Raw genomic sequence first — 25,278 nt, 5'->3', positions numbered from 1 at the left:
CTTTGGTGGTTGGGTTTCAACTAACCATACATCTCAGGAATGGTCGATCTGCGACTGTACAAGGCTACAACTTCATTTACATCCATATCATTCATAATTATCATCAATTATAGAAAAAATAACATGGGTGGATAGAAATGACCAGATAATTTAATCCTATCCATTCAAATGTAAGCAGATGAAATGTCAGAAAAGATTATTTTTCCATTATTTATGTCAATTTCAATGCCTTTATTTTATACTGGGAAACACGACCATCAACCTGAGGCAAAAAATGTATTAACTGTTTTAACTACTTTAACTGAAAAATATATTTGTGCAACGTAATAATATTACTTTAATTACATCTAACTTTTCTTACATATTTTATCTCCTGTAGTTGTAACTAAATATATACTTTCTGATGTTAGTTTACATTGGTGCAAATCATTTGTAGTACTACTTGTATCAGGACGGTATCATTTCTACAAGTATGTGTCTTGTATATTGCATTAATTACCACAAAATAACTTTGAAAAGTATGAATGAAATAATTTTGTAATAAATATTAGTTTTTCCTATGGAGTTTTTACTCCATTATCTGGAGTAAAATGTTACGACAGAATAATTTTTTATTTCATTACAAAACAAGTTTTTTTGTTTATAACACGGCTTTGGTGATCAATTCAAAAATGAGTGACCTAAAATGAATGTATAATTTTTGTATTACATAGGTTTTTAATATATTTTTACATTTCAATACATAAAAGAAATTTAAAAAAATTATGAAATGATTAAAGTTGTTCAAGTGTTTCTGAATTGCGTAGATGTTCATACTTAAATTAGAATATTTTTATAGGTGATAATGCAGTTAATGTAAATTGTTAAATTTTGTTAGGCTAATATTAGAAACGTATATTTTTTGCAAGATTGCTTTTATTTTCTGTTTGATTCCCTTTAACTCCTGTATGGGTTTCATTGTTTTTATGTATTTGAATTTTCGTACTTAATTACTGTACTTGGTGTATTGTTTAAAAGATAATTTTTGTTTGGTACATAAATTATACAAAAAATTTTATTTCTGATTTGAGTGGTAATTTGTAGTAAAGTTATTTTTTGTATGCATTTATTATAGCTTTTTTTATAGTTGTCTTCTGTGGAGTCCTGATCCAGTCCTGCTTATAATATTATGAACCATGAAAAATTTTGTTTGCAAAACATATTTATTTACTTTAAAATAAGTGTAATTTATCAACTATAGGTATGTTCTTTGTTTTGTTTATGTCTTTGTATGTTGCCTGCTAAGATTCTTGGCCACTAAAATATGCCAAAAGCTCTAGGGAAGTTATATTCAGTTATTGAGTTATTTAATAATATATTGAGTTTTTTTTTACATTTGTATCAATTTTGATTTTTTAACAAAAGAAGTAATTTATAATTTTTTTCTCTTCAAAAAACATAAATAATTACCATTTACTTTTAAAAAGGTACGTTCATTATAAATATTTCATGTTTGTAACCTTAAAGAGTAAACAAATTTTTTAATATCTTTTCAGTATTACAAAACAGGCTGTTATAACATATAATAACAGACTAATAATAATTTATATATATTATTTATGTAAAATGATTCAAGCTTTTTATTTCACTGCATATTATTTTATCTCAAAAATTTTTAAGCAAAGCTTCTTAATACAGGCTTTGGGGTGGGGAGTCAACTGAGAAAAAAACTAATATCTGTTAACTATTACTAAAAATATATTAAGTCGTTACAAAAAGATTTGGCATGACAATATGAAATTTCTACTGATACATTATGTAAAGCATTCTTGGCATGTATGTGAAGGTGATAGTCTTTTTATTAGAAGTGCAGCTTGGTTATAAGTGCTGTTGTTTCTTATGCAAATAGGACAGTAGAAACAGAAAAAACCAGTACATTAAAAAGACTGGCTGTACAGAGAAATACTCATTGTTGGGCAGAGAAATGTTATTTGTCAAGCTCTTGTGAATCCCAAGAATGTGTTTCTTCCACCAATACACATAAAACTTGGTTTGATGAAAAATTTGGTCATAGCAATGGGTCGTAATGGTATATGTATCTTAAGAGTAAGTTTCCCAGGATCAGTGGGGCAAAAATTAAAGAAGAAATATTTGTTGGATCATAGATAAATAAGTTGAAGGTTTTGAACTTTGAGAGAAGTTTGAATGAATCTGAGAAAGCAGCAAAGTATAATTTCAAAATATTAATAAATCATTCCTGGGCAAAAAGAAGGCTGAAAACTATCTTGAATTGGAGAGGGAATTTTTTGAAAATTATAAAAATTTATAAATTGGTTGCAATACATCTCTAAAAATACATATTCATACTTGAATTTTTTTCCACCTGACCTTGGCAATTTGTGATAAGTACAGTGAACACTTTCACCAGGATATTTCAATGATAGAAAAACACACTTCCAGGGAATATGGAGCCTGAATACGCTTGCTGGGACTGAAAGAGACTAAATACATGAGGAAACTAAAGAAAATCAGATATTAGGTAAGATAATATAAAAATATTTTAGGCTAATAATATATTGTTATAAAGTAAGGAAAAATATTATTGAATCATATTAAATTTAAAGAAATTATTTTCTAAATAATTCCTTTAAAAAATCAGGTTTTCTTTATACCATTATAACTAAAAACCCTGCTCTCCATTCAGTTTTGGTCAGCAGATTTGGAATCAGTGTAAGATATACAAGACATCATATTAAATGTGTGTAACAGAAAAATGCTTTTTTATAGCTCAGTGTTGTCAGTCAATAACTTTCTCAGTTTTTGGTTGCACTTTTGTAAAAGGTATCAATCTTAAAATGTTAGGAAACATCTGAAATATGTAACTGAATAATATATTTTTAAAAAAACAATTAAATTTCAATAGTTTACAATTCAAAATTTTGAAATAACAACTGAATTAAATTTTATAAGCAATAGTTTTAATAACTTACTAAAAAATGTTTTCAGATGCCCTTGTCACCTTTAGTGACTCAAGTTGTATCTGTAGCTGAATGTACCAGATGTGTAAATATGAAACTGGAATTTGCCCATAGATGACTCTAGCTGTCAATGTAGTTACTGTCAAACTGCATCATTGGCACCATTTTCTTTCTTTGATAGCTGACAAAGATTTTCAACTCAAAACAACACAAGCATTTTCATACATCAGCATAGTTTTAATTAGCGTTGAACATGTCGAGTTTTGTACCTACAAACTATGATTTGCAGACAGCATTGACTTTCTGTTACCATTTAAAGAAAACTGCTGCAGAATCACATCGAGTGCTTGTTGAAGCTTACTGTGAGCGTGTTCTTCGTAAATCACAGTGCTTTAAAAAAAAAATTCAAAATTGGCAATTTTGATCTGAGAAATGAAGAACGTGGAAGACCACTGTAAAAGTTTGGTGGTCAATTTGCTGAAGGCAGCAAATTGCAGGCATTGTTGGATGAGGATGACGCTCAAATGCAACAACTCGTGGATCAACTAAATGTAACATGAGAAGCCGTCTCCGTGCGTTTGGAAAAGATCCAAAAGAGGAGAAAATGGGTTCCACATGAAGTGATTGTAATACAGCAAGAAAACCAAAAACCACTTGTGAAATGCTGCTTGCCAGGTACAAAAGAAAGTCATTTCTCCATCGAATTGTGACAGGTGATGAAAAGTGGATATATTTTGAGAATCCTAACTGTAAAAGATCATGGGTAACTCCAGGCAAACCATCAACATAGATTTCGAGGCCAAATTGCTATGGAAAGAAGACAATGTCCTGCGTTTGGTAGGATCAGAAGGGTGTGATCTATTATGAGCTGCTAAAACTCGGCGAAACCATTAATATTGAATGTTACCATAAACAAATGATCGATTTGAATCAAGCATTGTGTGAAAGACTACCAGAATATCAAAAAAGGCAACACAAAGTGACTTTGCTTCATGATAATGCACCATCACACACAACAAAACCGGTCAAGGAAATGATTGAGGCATTCAGTTGGGAAATAACTTTTGCATGCGGCTTACTCAACAGACTTGGCTTCGTCCAACTACTATTTATTTGCATCGATAGGACATGCACTTGCTGAGCAGTGTTTCACTTCTTATGAAAATGGCTTGATGACTAGTTTACCTCAAAACCAGATGATTCATCAATTCTTAGGTTTCATATTTACACACCTGGTACATCCAGTATGTCTACAATAACTTCAGTTTCATTTTTATCTCACATGATTAAAAAGATCTTTCAAAACAACTAACAAAAATTACAATATATGCTTGCATATATTGTGATCTTTCATGAAAATACTGTCAATTTTGTACAACTGCTGGTTGATGAATATTAGCGTTGAGTATCCTTATTAGATGTATTTTTTAATTTTTTCCTGTATTTCTATAAGTGTGGGTGGACAGCCATTAACCTGTACCAGATGTCTGATTGCATTAAGTCTTTAGTGTAGACAGCTGCCAAATATGTGTGTGATGTAACATGTGAAAGAAAGCTGAATGTTTATACTGACATGTACACACTTCTCTTAAGTTTATGAATTTTTACAATATTTTCAATGATGACAGTGAAAATTACTCAAAAATATTTATTTCTAATAACAAACCAAACCAAATTTACCTCAAATAACATTATTTAATGTTATGAAAAAATTATTTAATGAAAAAACTAGTTAAAGTAAAATTGTCATACAAATTTACAATACAGCTTTCCATTACAATTTTTGAACTCCTAATTTTATTTCTTATTTAAAAATAATTATTTCAAAAATGATAATTTATTAAATTTCTTTATTTTTGTTTTTAAAAATTATTAGTTAAGTATAATTTGTAATATTTATTGATATTACACACTTAAATAAAAGATGATATTTTTAATATTTTTATTAAGTTTGTTAAAAATATTTCCATAAATGTTTTTTTAACTTAAAGAAAGTGAAGGAAAGCTTTAAAAAAATTAATATTATAGACTTAAAGATATTTTTCTTAGGTCTGTCAAATCCTAGTGAATAAGATGACTTGGACATCCAGTAAGAATGTAAAGATAGCAAAAGGCTGTAGAGAAAGTGACTTCAATTCCAGAAGAAAAACAGGTCTGAAATGAAGTGAATGGGTGAAATAATGGTGAATTAGGAAGGTGAGTGTTTGAGAGTCACAAAATACTGTAAAAGGCAGAGGTTGATGTAGAGGAAGCCAAGTACCATCATGGATTACAATACTAGGAAAGAAAAAAATTTGAAATAAAAAACTCATGTACAACGATTTATTTAAAAAAAAAGATGCTACATAAATAACCTTGAATTTGCTTCTAAAGTGTTCAATAAACAAAATTTTCAGAAATTACATAAATTCATTTGTAAAGTAAAAATATTAACTTATTAAAAATCAAATACTGTTAAGGTAAAGTTAAAATAAGGAGACTTTATGACGACTTAAGTTTCTGAATTAAAATAAGTTTCTTTTACTTTTCCTGCTACTTCATTCACTCTGTCTTTTGCTGAACTGTATGTACTTATTACTTTATCTTTAGCTGTACTATAGGAGTCAGTTACTTTATCCTTTGCTGCGGTATATGTATTTTCAATTTTATTGCGAAAATGACCCCATAAGGATGTACTCTCTGATTGTTGTGTATTATTATTCTTATTATCGTTCACTTCATCAGACTCTTTTGATTTATCTTCACCATCTTTTTTATTATTCTTATTATCACCGACTTCATCAGACTCTTTTGATTTATCTTTATCCACTATTTTATTATTCTTATTTTCACTAACTTCATCAGACTCTTTTGATTTATCTTCACCATCTTTTTTCTTAGATTCTGATTCAAAAGAATGTTTTTTTGATTTATTTTTTTCTTCAGGATTTTGGTCTTTTGAATCATTATATCGATTATATATACTTTTTTCAATAAGTTTAAATTCTTGTACCACATTGTCAATGGTAATAGGCTGTCCTATTTCTGTTTTATTCTGTTTGATTTTGTGTAAAAGACTTTGTAGAGCTCCCTGAAAATTATATACATTTCTAAATTTCAGCATGATTTTTTCAAATTCTTCTTTATTGTAAGCTGGATTATTATTGGGATTTTTGGGATGAGAATTTGAATTAGTTTGATTTTTATCATTTTCATTAATATTTTTATTTGTTAACACACTATGTGTGTTTTGATTCTTATTTACACTATCATCTTCAATTACATCATCATATACATTTGAATGCTGATCCACATTCAAGTTCTCATTATTAAACTTCTGTTGTTTGTCTCCTTCTTCAGACTTATATCCAGTGCCTGGAAAGGTTCGTTGAAGTCCATGACCAAATTCAACATCTATTTTTTGACCTGGATCAACTAACTTCTGAGAATTTTGTTTTGGCTTTCCAAATTCAATACCACTGTCTAAAGTAGACTGTTGGCCAAAGTCAGTTTGTTGATCCAAATTAGTTTGTTGTCCAAACTCGATGTGACCATTTTGTTGTTGACCAAAATCATCATCTGTCTTTTGACTTTGATCAACTAACTTCTGAGGATTTTGTTTTGGCTTTCCAAATTCGATACCACTGTCTAAAGTAGACTGTTGGCCAAAGTCAGTTTGTTGATCCAAATTAGTTTGTTGTCCAAAGTCGATGTGACCATTTTGTTGTTGACCAAGTTCATCATCTGTTTTTTGACTTTGATCAACCAACTTCTGAGGATTTTGTTTTGGCTTTCCAATTTCTATACCACTGTCTAAAGTAGACTGTTGGCCAAAGTCAGTTTGTTGATCCAAATTAGTTTGTTGTCCAAACTCGATGTGACCATTTTGTTGTTGAGCAAATTCATCATCTGTTTTTTGATTTTGATCAACCAACCTCTGAGGATTTTGTTTTGGCTTTCCAAATTCTATACCACTGTCTAAAGTAGACTGTTGGCCAAAGTCAGTTTGTTGATCCAAATTAGTTTGTTGTCCAAACTCAATGTGAGCATTTTGTTGTTGACCAAATTCATCATCTGTTTTTTGACTTTGATCAACTAACTTCTGAGGATTTTGTTTTGGCTTTCCAAATTCTATACCACTGTCTAAAGTAGACTGTTGGCCAAAGTCAGTTTGTTGATCCAGATTAGTTTGTTGTCCAAACTCAATGTGAGCATTTTGTTGTTGACCGAATTTATCATCTGTTTTTTGAAGAACTAATTTCTGAGAATTTTGGTTGATTTCAATTTGTACGTTAGCCTCATCAGCAGTTACATTAAACTGATCTTGTTTCTGATTTAAGTTAGTTTTTTCTTGTTCGTCTTTTTGTTTATTACTTTTATCAATATTTTCATTACTTATTTTTTTACTTTCTATTTTATTCTGTTCATTAATTTCTTCAAGTACTGTTATTAAATCAACTATGCTTTGATTTCTTTTGATCATATCATTTACAACTTCATCCAGTTGTTTTAATAAACCTTCATACTGTTCTGGTGTATAGTTTACATTATCTGCTGTACTTTGCTGTTCCATTAATCCGTTTTGTTTTTTTTGACTACTGAGCTCAATGTCTACAAATTGTTGACTAGGTTTTTCTACTTTTTCTCCTGTGTATGATATTCTTTCTGTTTTCTGTGAGTCCTTGATCTCTGGTTCAAAATCAATATCAATATTATGTTGCTGCGTTAAGTATGCTTCATGCGGTTGTTGTTGATCAGAAATTATATTCTGAATGTTTTGTTGTAAGAAGTCAGAATCCAATCTTTGATTCTGACTATTTAAAATATCATATTCATGATTTTGTTGCTGTCTGATAAATTCGTCATTTTGTTGTACAAAGTCTCTGTGTTCATTTCTGTGCACTCCTTGTTCTGAAGAAAAAGAAGTGGAGGGTATGTAACGCTTTAAACGAAAATGCATGACTGGATGTTGTTCATAGTTCATATATGTCTTTTGTCCAGTAGGTTCCATTAGATTACTGCTACTCTGTTGAAATGGCTCATCTATGTCCTGCCCATAAGGACATGGCTCAGATTTTTGATAATATGTTACAGGCTGTTGAGAATGAAAGAATTTTTCTGGCTGTATATGTGTTTCACTATGTTTTTCTGTATAATGCTCAGAATGTTGCATGTTTTTCTGAAATGAATCTAAGTTTGGTTCTCCTGCAATATGAACAGTACTTATTGATACTGGATTTTGATGCTCTTGAGACTTTGTCATTTTCTCTAACAACTGAGTTTTTAATTCTTCTAAATTTTGCTTCAATTCCGATTGATGATCAGCCGAGTGAAAATTTGATAAAATTTTACCTTGAGTTTCTAATTTTATATTTGTTGGCTTTACATTCATCAATAAATGTTCCACATTTCTTTCATTTTCAGTTAAGCCATTTTGATAATCATTGAAAGTACTTCCATATTTCCTCATTTCATTATATTTACTTCTGGCAATAGTCCCTTCATTATAAACTGGACTTAAATGTGATTGTTCTAATCTTTCTAAATTTTTCTTAGATCCAAATTTAGATTCCATGTATTCATGTTCCTGAACTTTATAGTTTTGATTTTTGGGAGTGCTGACTGGCCCATCAGGTGATTGATATGTGGTAGTATCTGATTTTAGAGAGTTTCTTTCTCTTTTGTAATCATTTGTATTATAATCAATAAATTCTGATGAATTGTGACTTTCATGTTTCATTGTAAATGAAGAGTGTTTGTTTTTACTATTTAAAGGCCCAGGAATTTTACTTTTACTTTCAATAAATTCATTGTTTTCATTTCTGTTACTAAATGTACTATCAAGATGAGGGGTAGTATGTTCTTCTTTTTGTAGTTTTTGATGTTGTGTATTATATGATTGTGACTGTGTGACATAACTTGGAGCACCACTGTTAGATTCTAAATTAGAAGTTTGTATACTAACTGTTTCTCCATATAATGTTGGCAATGCTGATGTTTTGTAATCATACTTTGCATTTGATTTTTGCTCATAATGTTTAAAAGATGGTGATGTTTTAACATTCTGTTGACCTTCTTCAATACTACCAATATTTGTTTTTTCTACAGATTCAATATTTGTTAATAATACATTTTTAATTGGTTTAAGAGGAGTGGATGATATTTCTAAGTACTCTTTATTTTTTTCTAATGTTGGGTTTCCAAATGTTTTTATAGTTTGCTGTGAAACAGATGATTCATCAATTCTTAGTGTCTTTGTATTTGTATCTTGGTGTTTCGTTTCAGTATCTGGTACATTTTTATTCATAAATTTTGTGTCATCTTCAAATTTTTTTTGAGATTCTACAAAGCTATCATCCAGTTTTAAAGATGCACTTTCTATAGTTTTACTATCTGGATGTATTTGTGTTGAATACGAACCAGTTTTCCTCCAAGAAGAAGAAGAAGATGAAGATAATGGTGAAAATAAACTTCCCACATTTTCTGGTGAATTAGAGTTACTATTACTAGTAACTATTCTACTGTAATCATTTTGAGTAGTTTCTTTCAAATTTCCATCTAAATTATGTTGCTGAAATAAATGTGGTGTTTTAATATTTTTGGATTCTTTTTGTTTTGTTTCCTCAGCCCATGAATCATATTGTTTTAATGAAGCACTTTTAAACGGTTTAGTATTTGTAACTACTGGTTCTTGTGAGATTATATGTGGTTCAGATGACCATGAAGATGAAGATGACCATGATGAAGATGACCCCCAAGATGATCCTGTTGATCCAAATTTATTATCAGATGTTTGTATCATTGGTATGTTTACTTGATTGGGTAATGGTTTAACATTATAATTTGGCTCAGTTTCATCTATACGTAACTTCTGTGATTCATTCTGAATAAAACCTGGTGATTCAATGGTTTGCGTATTTTTATTTTCTGTACTTTTCTGGACTATTTTAACAGCTCGGTGTTGTTTTAATAGTTTATCAGTCTCTTTATTTCCTGTTAAAGGTTGATATTCATGTTCTTTTTTTGTCCATCCTTCTCCATTACTGTTGCTGTATGATTCTTCTTTTACTGATGCTATGTAACCATGTTGTTTAACACCAGAACTGATATCTGAATCTTTAATATTAGCATTATTTCTCTCTTTTTCGGTATAAAACATTTGTATATTGGGACTATTTCGACCATGAGTAAATTCTGATGATCCGCTTTTTAATGTTTTCTGATTGTTAGACAGAAGTATTTGTTGTTGATTATCATAAGTGACTGGAATATTATGGTGAGATCCAAATGAGTTACCAGTGCTACTTGTACTGATGGTACTGCGGCTACTTTGTATTGATTTTCCATAAGTTTCATCATCATGATGTACAGAACTTAAATCTCCACGAGTACTAATTGTTGTTAATGGACTTATTTCTGGCTTGTATATAAGTTTCAAATTTGTTTTTCCATTACCTGAATACACATTACTTTTAATATTTCCTGAATGTTCATCAGAAAATGATTCGCCGAATTGATTTAGATTAATTTCCTTTTGTTGTAAATGTCTTTGTCCAAAATTTTCTTGTTGATAAATATTGGCGACCGGTTGTGTTCTGTATGTGTAAGAACTACTCATAGGAACACTTGAAGAAGAACTATAGTATGAACTGTGTGCAACATTACCTCCTCCCACAGATTGAAAATTATTCTGGAGATTATCATAAGATTCTCTTAGACTATCATAGAATTTTTGTGTTTCCTGAGACTGTTGACCATGCGTAGAAGTTCCAGTCGATTGAATATCATAAAAATTACTGCTTTCATGCTGGGGTTGAATATATGATGAATGTGTAATCTGAGAAGATGGTCCATTTGAATAAACTTCTTCTGTTTTTTCTTCATGCTTTTGATGGCTAATTTTATGATAGCCTTGTGGGGCACATTTTAATTCAGAAGCAAATATTAACAGTACTCCTGCAATCCAGCAGTACTTCATTTTTGGTAGCTGAAAACAGAAAAAAGAATTTTTGACATAAGCATTTTATTGTGTATTGCTCTTACAATACAGTTGTATTGTCATGAAAAGATTTATTTATTATTAATTTACTTACAATCAAATTGACCTATGATTTGCTGTATTGTGTCTTCATAAACACTTTGCTGTACGAATTAAAATGAAATGAAGTAGCCAATTTCAACTTAATTTAATAATAATTAATTATAATATTGGGGGAGCCAACAGATCTTCTAATAATAGTAAAGAAACAGATCAAAACAAATTAAACATGTACAGTAGTGTTCAGATTGCATGGCAGTGAGTATAAGAATGTTTAATATGCCATTGGTTAAAAATTTTCTTTGCCTTGGCAAGTTGTTCATCAAATCTTGGAGTCCTTTCATATTGTTAATTTTTATCATCTTTTCAATACTGAATGTAATCATAAGATTATCACTAAAAAGGTTTTTGTTTAAGTTACAGGACAATTAATAAATTGTCTTATATAATTCAATCTCTTTATTTTAAATAAGAGCATTATTATAAAAATAAGTATAATAAAATTAAAGCAATAAAAATTAGGTTTTATCTAAAATAATTACGCAAACATTTATTCTCTTTATTCGTGTAACAGACGTAATGTAAGTTTGGTTTGCTTAGCATTTCTCCTGCCACCACCCGATTCAGTCACCCTAAAGCTTAAGACCGAATGTCTGTGCCATAAACGGCTACAGAGCCAGGAAAAAGTTTAGTGACCAATGTCCTAACTAGCTCCTAGAGCCAACCTAAAAGCGTGAGCGGAATAAGCAAGGTACCATACACCACTCGCTTGCGTGTCCCACTGCCCACTTGTCATATATCACTAAAATGGGTAGGCACACTCCACCAACTACTAAAACATACATGACTATCAATAATAAATTTATCTCAAGACAGCAATTGGCTGCTACGCCTAGGCCGTAAGAGGTCATACTTTCAAAGACACCTCATTGGTACACCATGTACAAATGATGGCCCGACAGTCCATAATCCTTTTGAGCAATCCTCCTAAGCTTGTCCATCACAGAGACTGTGTCCGCCGCTACTTGACTATTGTGGTTGCTAAACAGCAACTTCTCATCAAAAAAAACACCTACATACTTATGAACTCGAACTCGGCTGATTACACAGCCTTTTTACTTAATATAGGGGTTACGACTGTATGATAATTTGTCTGCACTCTTGAGAAGCATAAACTTCATCTTGGGATTGGAAATCCTTTAACATAATGTAAATAAACCATTGGTTATTTAAGCTGCTAATTTAACATAGTGTTCTTTGAATGGAAGGTAATTGTAATCACAGTTGCATTTCAACAGCAGCTTCTGAATTGTGAATTATTTTTCAGTAATTTTTTATATTTAATTTATTTCCTTTACATTATTAATAAGTTTGTTTTTAAATAATTAATTTGGAGTTTAATCACATCTACTTTTTATCTTATAATTTCTTTTTATATTTATAATATATCTTAAATTGATGTGATCTATATAATGTATTTTTATATTCTAATCAGAATAAAGATTGATTTATTTACAGTTACTTATTTAACCCGGTACAGCATACCTCTATTTTAGCTGTTAACCACTGCCATACTGAATGAATAGAACTGAAATGACTTATTCCTTTCACTTGAATTTACCAATTATCTTGACTATAATAGATTAATATAATTTTATAGATTCATCTGGTCTTTCAATTAAACTTTGTTAAATTACTTTCTATTATCTATATACTAATGAAACTGTTAATTATACTTTCATCTTGTATTGGTGGTATATTTATATACAAAAATAAATAATATTTTTTGATGACTGTAAAACAATTTATAAAACTCTTGAATAAATCATGAAGGTTTCCACATTAAATGTACAAGTTTCTACAGTTTTAATTATAATCAAAATAAGGAATTTTTTTCAGATACTTAATTACAGCAAAACTGGATTGGTTAGTGGTAAAATCATCTTTGTGAAACAGTTGTTTAACGGCTGATTTTCAAATCCTTGTAAGGGTAAGTTACTATGGATTTGAATACTAGACAGTGAATACAAATATAGTGTACTTTGGTAAAGGTTAACCACACAATAAGGAATAGTCAGGCTGAGTCTGTACTAAACTGACTACATCTCATTTATGTCATGCTTATCATCTTTATCTCATTGGACCATGTAGTTGGTTACTGTCCACAAGTTGAACTGATTGCAACATACACATTAGAAATAGAAAAAAAAATTTAGCATAGAATAATAAGAAAAGTTAAAAGTAACCAATAATAAGAAAAGTTCTCTTAACCAATCTCATATTTACTAGCAAACATTTTATCAAAAACTTTGACTTGTTTAATACACAAGTACCTTTTTTGATCATAATCAATTTTTCAATGGCATTTAAATCACGGTATGATGAAGCACTGATAATAAATATACTATTTCTTTATTTATGAATACAAGTATAGTAAACATCATTTCACTAATATATTTCTCGATGTAGCTTGAACCTTTTTTTGTAGTGTAATAGAATAATTTCCATTAAAAATGAAAATTTGAGATGATGAAATTTTGTAATGTTAATGTAATAGTACATTTTTTCATTTATGAAGCTGTTCAAACCATTTTTTTTTTTTTTTTTAAGTGTAGCCGCTGATCAATATGATGAGATAAATTGCTGGTCAATAATTAAATCACAGTGTAAATACACAGCATTAACATAGATTATTTAGTGCATCTTAGGGGTTAATAAAAAAATGAACAAAACAATGTAGTGTGCATTGATTTTTTCAAACATTACTGTAGGTGCTAGTTACCTTGAATGAACATGCTGGCATGATGTAACGACGTTAACCATTGATCAGTTGAACAATGGCTAACTTGCAGGAGAAAAAGTAATGTGCATACTATGGTTTCATGAAAGTTGATCTGTTATTACTGTTTGTATCTTAAACTTTGGTATCATTAGTTTTAAAAGAAGTATAGTACACAAAAAAGGTGCTGGCAATCCTCCATCTACAAGGAATTGTGGATCGAGTAAGATAAACTTTCCAGAGAAGCCCAGGTAAATCGACTCATCATGTGAATTTAGAACCGGGAATACCGTAATCAACAATTATGAAGGATCTACACAAATGCCTAAAACTTCATGCAAACAACATTCAGTTTGTGCATGCAATTGAAGATGACATTAACCATGCTGTTACAATTTTGCTGTAGACATTCTTGATAAAGTGAATGAAAATATTTTGGAAAAGTAATCTTCTCTGACAAAGCTACCTAGCATGTTTTTGGTCACATTAACCATCATAATTTTTGGATTTGTGATAGCGAGAACCCTCATGCCATTCAGCATACATAACATGATTAACATTTGTTGTGTTACCTAGACATGTTACAGGAGTATGGAGTACTAAAAATTGAACATCAGCAACCCAGCATTTAATTTCAACAAGATGGCACACCACCACAGTGGGGTTTACATTTTAGAACAGACAGTTTAGAATAGAACATTAACAAATACAGAATAGCTGTAAAACTACACATTTACACAATTTAAAATTGCATATTTATGCAATTTAAAAGTAAGTTAAATTTGAATTGTGATGTCATAGTTTTTTAATTAAATAACTCTAAAAGCATAAATGTACAACACCTAAAACAAATTTCCTGGTGCTCTACTACTTAATTCTTTCTAGTTTTCTCCTTTTTTAAGTGTAAATTTATGCTTATGAGAGTTATTTAGTTATCAGAGTTATTATTTTGTTTACAGTAAAAAAAAATCTGATGTGGTCAACATAACTTCCATGTACGCCTATTAAATTACATTTACACTTTTTTTTTTAAATGAAAAGTACATAAAATTTTATGTCATTAATGTCTGATATTTTTTAATTTTTTTTTATTGTTATTGTTGAATTATTATTTATTGTAAAACTTTTTTTACATTCAGATGTTAATAATTATTAATAAATCAATATATTTAAATTAAAATAAAAAAGAGATGAAGTCTGATTTGAAGCGATGTGCCTTCCCCTAAGATCCAAACATTTCATTAATTAAAATTTTATTTGGCTATAACTCTAGAACCAATGAAAATAAGTACCACTTATGATAATCATTGAAAAGCTCTCGATGAGGGCTTATTACTGCAGTTAAGAAAAAAGTCCAAAATTCAAATTTTTTGATTTTGGGTTTATTGGACACTTTTGGTTCAGTTGATTGCAGTTAAATGGGGAGGTGCACAACTATATGTTACAACAATCCTAAATCCAAATACATACGTATGTACATATATACATTCAGACGTCATGCCGAAACTAATCAAAATGGATATCTCCGTTGAAATCTGGAAACCTAAATTTTTCACAGTAACAATACTTCCTTTACTTCCTACAAGGAAATAAAAAGGATTTCAGTTTGTTGGAACTTATCTGCTGGCTACAGAGAATAATTGTGAGGTCTGTTCACTTATGAAACTTGAATGTGCTTTTCATCTCTCGGTGGATGTGAAAGACATAGAAACGACTATGGAAAGTTTATTCAGCTACAATATTTCTATTTTCAGTCTTGCTTAAGAAGGAGTTGTAAATATCTTGGGTGGTGTTACTTTAATGCCTTAACACAATTAGTGGCAGTACAAAATAAAAAAAATGTTAAATTTTTGGAGAAATAGGAAGCTTAACTTTATCCAACAGGCACCTCAGCAACCAATTTTGCTTTTTGTGTAAGTTCAACAAAGGAAACAGTCCCCAGAAAACTCTTAATTCATAAGAGAATCTAAACATAAAAGCAGTGGCAAAAGAAAGGCAAATATTATAAATTCCCTATTTATATTTTTGTTTATACTCTGTCCAAAACAAATTAACTATTTTTTCATTTATCTTCTACACTGAATATATATTAATTGTGTAATGTTTCAAAATAAAAGTGATTTATTGAGTGTGATAAAAAATCACATTGTATCATACAGTATTTGTTTTAAAAAATCATCTTGATGGATAAATCAAGATATTATATATATATAACTGTATACTTAAGTGACTGTAGGTCACTTTGTTCACTACAGGAATTGATATGTAATACATATTATTACTCTTATAAAGCAACTCTGGTTGCTGCTATTTGTGCTTCACATGCATTACAGTTATAAAAAAGTGTGAGAATATAGTGTAATGCAGTGGCTCCCAAACTTTTCTGAGTTGTTGGTTCCCTTTCCGAGTCACAGTGCCCTTCCATGGCACCCTACCCTAAGTAAAAGTATGACTACTCATACGTAAGAGATAAAAATAAATAAAATTCATTTATCTTCATTATTTTTTTACTTTATTAACATTAACTTAATGATTTATAAATGTCTTGGTTTAATTAATTATAAAGCTTTTATAATATTTTGCAGCCCCCGTGAAGAGACGTGGCTCCCCGGGGTGCAGTGGCGCACAGTTTGGGAATCACTGCTGTAATGCAAATGATTAATTAATTTATTTATTACTAGATACAATCCACTACAGTTACTCCTTTTTATGAATATGAGAAATGCATTTTATAGGATGTGAAAAACTGCTAAGCCCACTAAGGATTTGAACCTGAAATTTGTGTAAGAAATAGTACATTTATACACTATATTCATTCAACATAGGATAATCACTTCAATTGTGGTACTACTTTCTGTTTCCATTTACCTATATAATTGTAAGCAAGTATACTAAGGCTACATTGTACTAAAAATGTGAAGCAAGCCAATGCATTAATGGTCAGTTCATTTTCTACTTACCAGTTATATAATTCCTTAACAATATTAATTTATTATAAATACATTTTATTAAAGGAATATCAATGAATTTACAATGACTATTTAACAATTATAATTACTAATTTCTCCTAGTAGTGGATAATAATAAACTGAAGAAACAGTGTTGGAATATGAGTACATACTGAAAATTGGGTTAATAAAACATGTGTGCTATTTTATTTCCAGTTATAAAGTAAGAATAGTTGAACAATTATATTTTCAGCAGGGAAATGTGAAATAGGAATTTATACATACTGGAAATAGGCTACTACTATTTTTTATCTTCTGTTAACAGTCTAGTTAATGTGTACGTATAGTAATAGAAACAATCAGCATTAAAAAGAAGATAAAACGACATACTATGAAAAAAAAGTGCATAAGTACAACACAAATTGTTTTGTAATGATATTTAGTAGTAAATTATTTTAAAATGAAAATTATGCCTTACAAATTTAAAATAGTCTGATAAATAATATCGCTATGAACTCTAGGAGAGCCTTCCTTAATACACATATATATTATCTGAAATGTGTATGAGTATACTGCAACTAAATTAAATCAATATTTTTGTTAAACTTTCATGGAATACTGATAACTTTTATTGTTCATATGGTTAATTATTGCCTCATTATTTTAATATCTTTGTTGTTCTTCATAAATTAAACAAAATAGATAAACTGACAAAAAAAATAAAGATGCTGATACAAGTAAATATAACTTAACCTCAGACATGAATTATTTTATCACAAACATTTATTATTACTGTTGATTGTATTATAAATAAAATTTCATATCGACGTAATTTAATGATGATGAGGTTAATAAAATAGCAAATGGCACTGAACCATTCCTTCAGAATATTGCTCTGTAAGGATAAATTTAAGAAACTCTACTGTCAGACAAACAAGTGTAATTTCATATAATATAAACCCATAAGAAACTTCATTTTTAAGATTAAAGTTTTACTTTTTAAATGAATTTTCTTTAACAAGACTCATTTTTGTAATTAACATTTTATTTTGAGCCCTTTGTAATAAACATCCCACTTAAAAAAATGTTTAATAACAATTTTTTCTTAAAAATTTATCGTATAAAAGCTTAATTATGTTTTAGACCTCAATTTCATGACTGCTGAAGGAAGTATAGTGAGAGATCAGTTTTTTTTTATGATCGCAAAAATTTATTTTTAATGTTAGAAATAGACTGTATATATTTTTTAATATAACATCAAAATTATACTCATAGAACATCCGAGAGACTAAAACTATAGATATTTGACAGTATTCATTTGATGGTGGTTAATTTTAGAAACTAAACTAACTGTAATCATCATGATAGATACATGATAAATCAAAACATGTACATAAAAAATAATATTTAGGACCTTACAAACTACAACTCTTACAACCTAATGATTCTCCAGCCTTGAATATCAAATGGAGAAACATCTTACAAATTAAAGATGAGAAGTAAGGATAAATTTTTTCATATATTTTGTTAGTCTTCCTTTGAGTATCTCCTTAGATGGTGGGACCATTTTTTTATAGTGAACACCATGCAAATATAATAACCAAGGTGAACCAAACTGCTGCCTTGTAGCTTTTGTTAGAACCACCAAAGAGGGTCATACACAAGCTTAACACAAGTTGTAAGTAACAAATAAGGTAAAAATGCCAATGGTCAAAGTGACAATAAAGTGTTACCATAGATCATGAAAATGAAACAATATTGGGTGTGTTGCATACTACTGACCTTTATTTTTTTATACAGCATTGACTACATTAAAAAAAAGCATTTAAGTACTCAAGTACTTATACTATTGAGTATAAGTACTCATTATCCTATCAATTATGCCGACTTCCGTAGCAAAGTAATAATAATGTCTCTACCTTTTATATGGAAGGTTCTGAGCTCAAATCTCATTCAGACATAATACTTTATCACATACTATAAAATCCAAACATAAAAAAAAAAAATAAACTTAAGAGTTGTAATTGGTCATGTATCTGAAGTTAACAGAGGGAAAATAAATAAATGCAAAACTGATGCAACAATGATGAAGATATTACCTGTTTTAAATATCTATGACTCATCATTTGCTATCATAAAAAAGGTTTAAAGTTCATTACAAATATTTAAAAGTACGTTAATTAATAAAAACAAAATATAACAGATTTAAACAGATAATAAACACAAAATATCTTTGATTACTTTAATTTTGCCTGTAAAATTAATAAAAGTAAAATTATAATGTAATACTTCTAAAAATTTGAGGAAGGTTTACATATAAACAGGATTATTCATGATCCCTGTTCTTATAATGAGTATCAGGTATCCATGTCTCATTGGACAAATACTAGCATCTAGACTTGTCATCTTAGTGCTTTTTTCTATGTCAATTTAACTAACACATCTGAGCAGGAAGTAAGCATAGTGATGCAGATTAAAATATTATTAAACTTTTTACAAATATTGGGTTCATTCTATTTCAGATTTATAGCTAGACTTAAAAATAAGTTTAGGGATGAAAGTCTTTCTCTCAGCTAAAGTTCAGAAAGAAATGAATAATGCTCATTTACATACATACATAAATAAAATATTGCTGTGTGAGAAGCTCAATGATGTAAGTCATTCAGAGGGGTACTGAAAATAGACAAGCTCATCAGCCAACAGTGATAGAAAAGATTAACAGACAAAAACGTTGAAGCCCTTGTCAAGAAAAATCAACAATTTTTTTGTTGAAGTCACTGAAAAATTTTAAACTGGGAGTGTAAAAGCAAGAGTAATAGTAAGAGAATATCACATATTTAGCAGATTGGGTGTTAGGGTTCCCTGCTTTTTGCAGCCGCCGTACAAAAAACATCTGATATGGACACTATTAAATTACATTTACACATTTTTTTCTGCCACTTCATTTAAACTTATTTCATTTGAAAGTGAGATATGATCCTCCAATTCTTTAATAAAGTGGACAGTTATACAATTGCATTGTGGTGAACACCACATTGTATCACTTTTTTGTGGTGTCCGTATCAGCATTTTATATTAGTTTATATATTAATTCTGTTTCACATCGATCAAGTAGTTATGTGGTTTAAGTGAGAGTGTGTTGGATCCATACCTATGCATACATTGGTTCGAATCCGACTTCATATACAAATTTTTTTTAACTTTTTTTTTTTAATTTAAAGATATTAATTTAGTAATTCCTGAATTAAAATGAAAAGTACATAAAATTTTATTTCACTAATAATTTCTGATTTTTTTTTCAATCAGAGGTTAATAATTATTAATAAATCAACATATTTAAATTTTGAAAAAAAGTTAAAGGAAATTAAGTCTGTTGTGATTCCTTGTAAGATCAAATATTTCATTAATTAAAATTGTATTTGGCTATAAGTCTGGAACCAATGCAAATAAGTACCACTTATGATATATCACTGAAAAACTCTCAATGAAGGCTTATTATTGCAGTTAAGAATAAGTCCAAGACCCAAATTTTTTAGATTTTGGGCTTTTTATGTCCAGTTGATTGCAATCAAAAGGGGAGGTACATACTAGAAGTTACAACAGTCCTAAATCCAAAATTTCAACATTCTATGGCTAATTGTTTTTGAATTATGTGAGATACATACATACAGAAGTCACGCCGTAACTAGTCAAAATGGATTCAGGGATGATTAAAATGGATATTTCCATTGAAATCTGAAAACCAACGTTTTTTGCGACTACAGTACTTTGTAAAAAGTAAAAAAAGCAGTTATAGTTCATAATTTCAGCCGCAACATGAACAGAAGAAATATTTTTGAACTTTAAAATAACATAATGAAATATGGGGAATCTTTCACCCTAGAATCAAAACAAAATAGTATGATGCAGTAGTGACATTCAGCTCAACTCCATTGTAGAAAGCAGAAACCATAATTTTATTTGGAAAATAAAATTATGGTTTTTATTTTTGGACAATCTTTTTTGGAATTCACAAGAAATGTACAACTTATCAGACAACAAAGTACTATTTCTGCTATGATTATAAAAGATAGAGTGAAGTTTGCAATTCTTTTGAAGACAAGAATTGCCCAGTTTTCGTTTTGTTTCCTCTAATACAATGTTTACTCTTACATTGTCACTTAAACTATGCAATTACTATGCGATCTAAGTGGGATGTCCTGTCCTAACCTCCAGATAACCATAATTTAATTCCATTATTTTATTTTATGCTTTTGAAACTTTCAGGAAGAATTTTGGGCCAAATGAAGGGACTTGTACAAGAATGTTATCATGCAACTAAAAGATCTTTGCCAATCTTCGTGGCAGAGTGGTTAGCATCTCAGCCTATCATCTGGAGGGTTCAAATCCCGGTCAGGAATGGCATTTTTCATTCACTAAAAATTACACTTCATATTCCTACTCGCAAGCTTCTGTAGTGAATTTCATCAAGCAAAAAAAAAAGGTTTCTACATTGAGAAATAGTGTGTAATGTTTACCACTTTATTCAATACATAAATTATAGCTACAATAAATTCTTTTTTATATCTTTACCCCTCTCATTAAAGCATTTTTATAATTTAACTTGTTGGACTTACAGCATATCATTTTATTTACAGTCTTCATTGAGTAAATATTTAAGACTGTTACCATTCCATAAAAATTGCACATACAATTTTTATGGAATGTTGGACGAATATCCATATTTAGAACAACTTAAAATATTTTGTGTTTTATTTATTTTTTTAAGGTGTTTTTAAAGTCAGATCTATCTGAACCAATATTTTTGTGTTCTGGCGAAGGAAGCAAAAAATAAAACATAATCAATCCACAGCACTGCTGTATTTTCAAGCAAGGCCAACTTCTCCAGTGTTAAAAATTAAAAAAGATATAGCTGGATATATAAATCAGGACTGGTTAGAGGATTAGTCTACAATATATGGCAAAATAAATAAGCAGTTTTGATGGAGAGTACAGCATTAGATGTTAGTACATGTAAATATATACGAGGACTCCCAGTATAACAACTATTCATCTTTCAATTGATTTATTAAGATCTAAAGCTAATCTGAACTGTTAAAATTTAGATATTTTCAGTTACAAAGATAAAATCGACAGAGTTATATAATAGTCCCATAATCCAATATGGGATTATGGGACTACACATTAATTAATTTTTTCTCTGCAAGTTTTCAAAGCTTTGATCTGAAAAACTCCTACCAAACTAATTATTAGAAATTCTGATGGGAGACTCTATCCCTTAAATTGTAAAAAAAAATAAAAAATAATTGTTTGTCCAAAACTTTGAAAGGAATTTTACAAATGGTTTAACCTCATTTTAAAGAATTTTCTTAACTAAGAAAATATAAATAAAATCTGCAATATAAATGATAAATACTCCCACTGAGAATCTTGTAAATATTTACCTATTAAAACATAAAAATTAAGTTTTGTTTAAATTAAATTTTTGGTGAAATTATAGGAATTGGATAAATTTAAAAAGGTACGTTTTAGAAAATAATATTAAATATTTAAAATTAGAAAAAGTCATTGGAAAAAAGAAACAGAAAAGTGTTATAGTTTTAGGTTAACATTTTTATACTTTGTAGTCAGTTTGTATTTTATAATGTAATAAAGTTTAACAATTTAATAAATTTTTTATAAGTAAAAAATTCCCTTTTGATGGTCATGACCAAAGAGTATTATTGTCTTTTGTCAAATATCTTAAGTTTGTTTGTAAATATTATTTCAGTAAAAGCTCGTTATTATTATTAAATAATAAATTAATTTTAAGAAACAAAAAATGTAAATCCTAGAATTAAACATAAATACATGTTCCAAAACTCAATATATAAATTTTTAATCAGAATTAAAAAAATATACAGGTTATAACAGTTATAATATTTGTACAACAAATACTGCACATTCAATAGCTATAAAATAACAAAAAATATTTGCACTATATTAACGTAAAATAATAAAAAAGTAGTTAAAGCAGACTTGAAGAGTGTACACCCATAATTAAAATACTGCTGTAGAACAGAAAGTTATGGAAAAATAAATAGTGTGGTGCAATCAGTTGACTGGTGTTAAGTGAATGATTTAAAAAGAACACTAAATTAGAAACCTCAGAAAACATACAAAATAAATAATACGTATGATTTGGGAAAATTAATTTCACATGATTTAAATATTTTTAGTGCTCATAAATAACTAAATATATTTTCCCCCCTAGATGTGTTGCTGTAACCAGATTTGATTTAATTTTTTTTGCTGTAATAGCTGTAATAATGAACTTGTAATTTTTTATTGTAATGGCTTTCAAGCAAGGAAACAACAAAAACCCTTTTATAATTTAAAAGCGGTAACATTTCTGATTGTATTCTTGAAATGACAGTTAAATCATGTCCAAGATTAAATCTGACTAATTTCATTAAAAACAAATTACCTACAACAACTGATATCTTAGCAGAGAAAAATAGGCTTTTATTTTTATATAAATATATACGCACATATGAACCACCAAAAACAGTATTAAGAAAAATATAATTCATCAATTAAAAGTCATTTAAGATCCTTAGATCTCCATAATAAGTTTTAATTTTTTACAATAAATTATTATGATTAAAGCTATTAAGTTCTGATAAAAACGTTAATTATAGTAAAAATATTAATATCAAAATGTATTACTAGTTAGTGAGTTATATGATAATCTGTGATTTATTTATTATTGATAGGAATAATCAATAAAGTACTAATCAAGAAATACAATAGATTCTGTATTTTTAAAAAAAGGAATTAATAATACACATATTTTTTATGTTATTGAATATTTTTAAATATTCATACACTGCTTTCTACTTCTCTTTCTTGCATTGAGTGCTTTTATAATCCGTTATTACATTATCAGACTTAAAAGTAATAAATTATTTACTAAATATTTAAAACTGTAAAGAGCACACACAAATATGCACTCTCAATCAAGTTGATTAAAAACCTATCAATAGTTTCAAAGTTGTGCACTATTTAAGTGCACAACGTTTTCTTTTTAAGCTTATAAAAAGAAAGAAAATAACCTAATTTATTACATGGTTATAATTTACACATATCTGGTAAATTAAAGGAACAAAAAATGTACCTATGAATTATAATTTTAACTTAAATCATTAATATATAAATGTAAAAAAAAAATCTGTATTCACTTGTACCAAATAATAAAAGTAATCATTTAAAAATACTGTATTATTTTGTTTTTTATATGCATTTGACTACCCATATAATTTGTAAACAATATATTCGTATAATATCTAAGCAAATAATTTAACGATCAATCCTTTATAAATGAATTACTTTTTTTTTGGTAAAAACAATTTATATACTACAAATGTGTTCACATTTTTAAAGAAATGTTTTAAAAAATTAAATATTTACACTAATTATTAAATTTCTACACATACCTGATTAATCAAAGCTACAAAAATATAATTAATAAATAAAACTACTTGTATAAAAATTTATCTGTATTCACTGGTGACAAATGATGTACTGACAGAGTCGATTATGATTTCGCCTTCTTTATATTTTATATCAGCAAATCATATTTACTGTAGCATTGACAGTGAACTATTTTTTTATTCATAAACATTTACTCAAATGTTTTGTGAAAAAAAAAAATTAGTTTTGTTTAGTGAGGTCATGATGTGATAAGATTTATTAATAATTATTTATTACTTTAATCAATGTACTTTGAATTTATTATTTTTTATTAATTCAAAGAACTATGTAAATGCCAAATAATATAAATGATGCACTAATAATTAGCATCAACTTATCATAATTTTAACATCTAATTCATGAATTTAAAAGTTTTTTTTTACTGGGTTTTTCCTGTTGATAAATAAAAAGGAACGTATATGAAATAAAAAACATAATACTATTTTTAACAGACTTCATAAAACTAAGGTTATCGCTACAATGAGTGCACCTAGATTTTTTTTTATTATGGTAGAACAACATACTTTTTAATGATTACAAAGAGGGTTTTTCTTCGTAAGTACTTGTACGCATAATTAAATGACATGATTTGTCATGCCAACAAAAAAAAAAAAACAGCAATAAACATATTTTGTTATGTATCCCAACCACTGACAGGGCACTAGATATAAAGTTTAACTATTTTCAATATAATTTATATTACTCACAGAAATAAGGAAAGAAACAAATTGAAAATAAGTCCATCTGTCTTAAATTCTTTTTCACCTCTGTCCTGACTTTATGCAAATTTGAAAGAGGTTCCAATTATTCCTTCTTTTGGCATTCTGGACCTAACATAATGAAGAATTTCTAAGGTTTTATTTCTTTAGTACTTCCTGAGATTTCTGTGATGCTGGCCCCAGTTTCCTGCTAGAATGGGTTACCCAACCTCAATTAAGGTAGATAATGAATTGGAGTTGAAACATTAATTAAGAGGATTTCTTGTAAAATCTTTATTTTATTGATGCTTCTCAAAAATTTCATTCATACCATTTGAACGTTACTTCTTTTTTGTTTCAATTAAAA

General features: G+C 28.6%; 1 protein-coding gene and 2 long non-coding RNA genes across 3 annotated transcripts; 2 read left to right on the top strand and 1 right to left on the bottom strand.

Moving 5' to 3' along the window:
- Positions 1-1,286: 1,286 nt before the first annotated feature.
- Positions 1,287-23,942, top strand: LOC142327759 (uncharacterized). Its single transcript, XR_012757077.1, has 3 exons — positions 1,287-1,466; positions 16,489-16,692; positions 20,968-23,942. It is a non-coding gene; the product is annotated as an uncharacterized LOC142327759 (long non-coding RNA).
- On the top strand, positions 1,486-5,386 carry LOC142327760 (uncharacterized). Its single transcript, XR_012757078.1, has 2 exons — positions 1,486-2,518; positions 5,007-5,386. It is a non-coding gene; the product is annotated as an uncharacterized LOC142327760 (long non-coding RNA).
- On the bottom strand, positions 5,266-24,324 carry LOC142327758 (uncharacterized). Its single transcript, XM_075371066.1, has 2 exons — positions 24,177-24,324; positions 5,266-10,923 (listed from the first exon to the last, which is right to left on the bottom strand). Exon 2 carries the CDS (start codon positions 10,912-10,914, stop codon positions 5,449-5,451), a length of 5,466 nt encoding a protein of 1,821 aa, XP_075227181.1. The 5' UTR covers positions 10,915-10,923; positions 24,177-24,324; the 3' UTR covers positions 5,266-5,448.
- Between the last annotated feature and the right edge of the window lie 954 nt (positions 24,325-25,278).

This window comes from Lycorma delicatula, chromosome 7 (assembly GCF_047948215.1).
Source record: "Lycorma delicatula isolate Av1 chromosome 7, ASM4794821v1, whole genome shotgun sequence".
In the NCBI taxonomy this organism is placed as follows: domain Eukaryota; kingdom Metazoa; phylum Arthropoda; class Insecta; order Hemiptera; family Fulgoridae; genus Lycorma; species Lycorma delicatula.
Note: the sequence above shows the minus strand (reverse complement) of the source record. Positions and strands in the feature narration are given on the sequence as shown.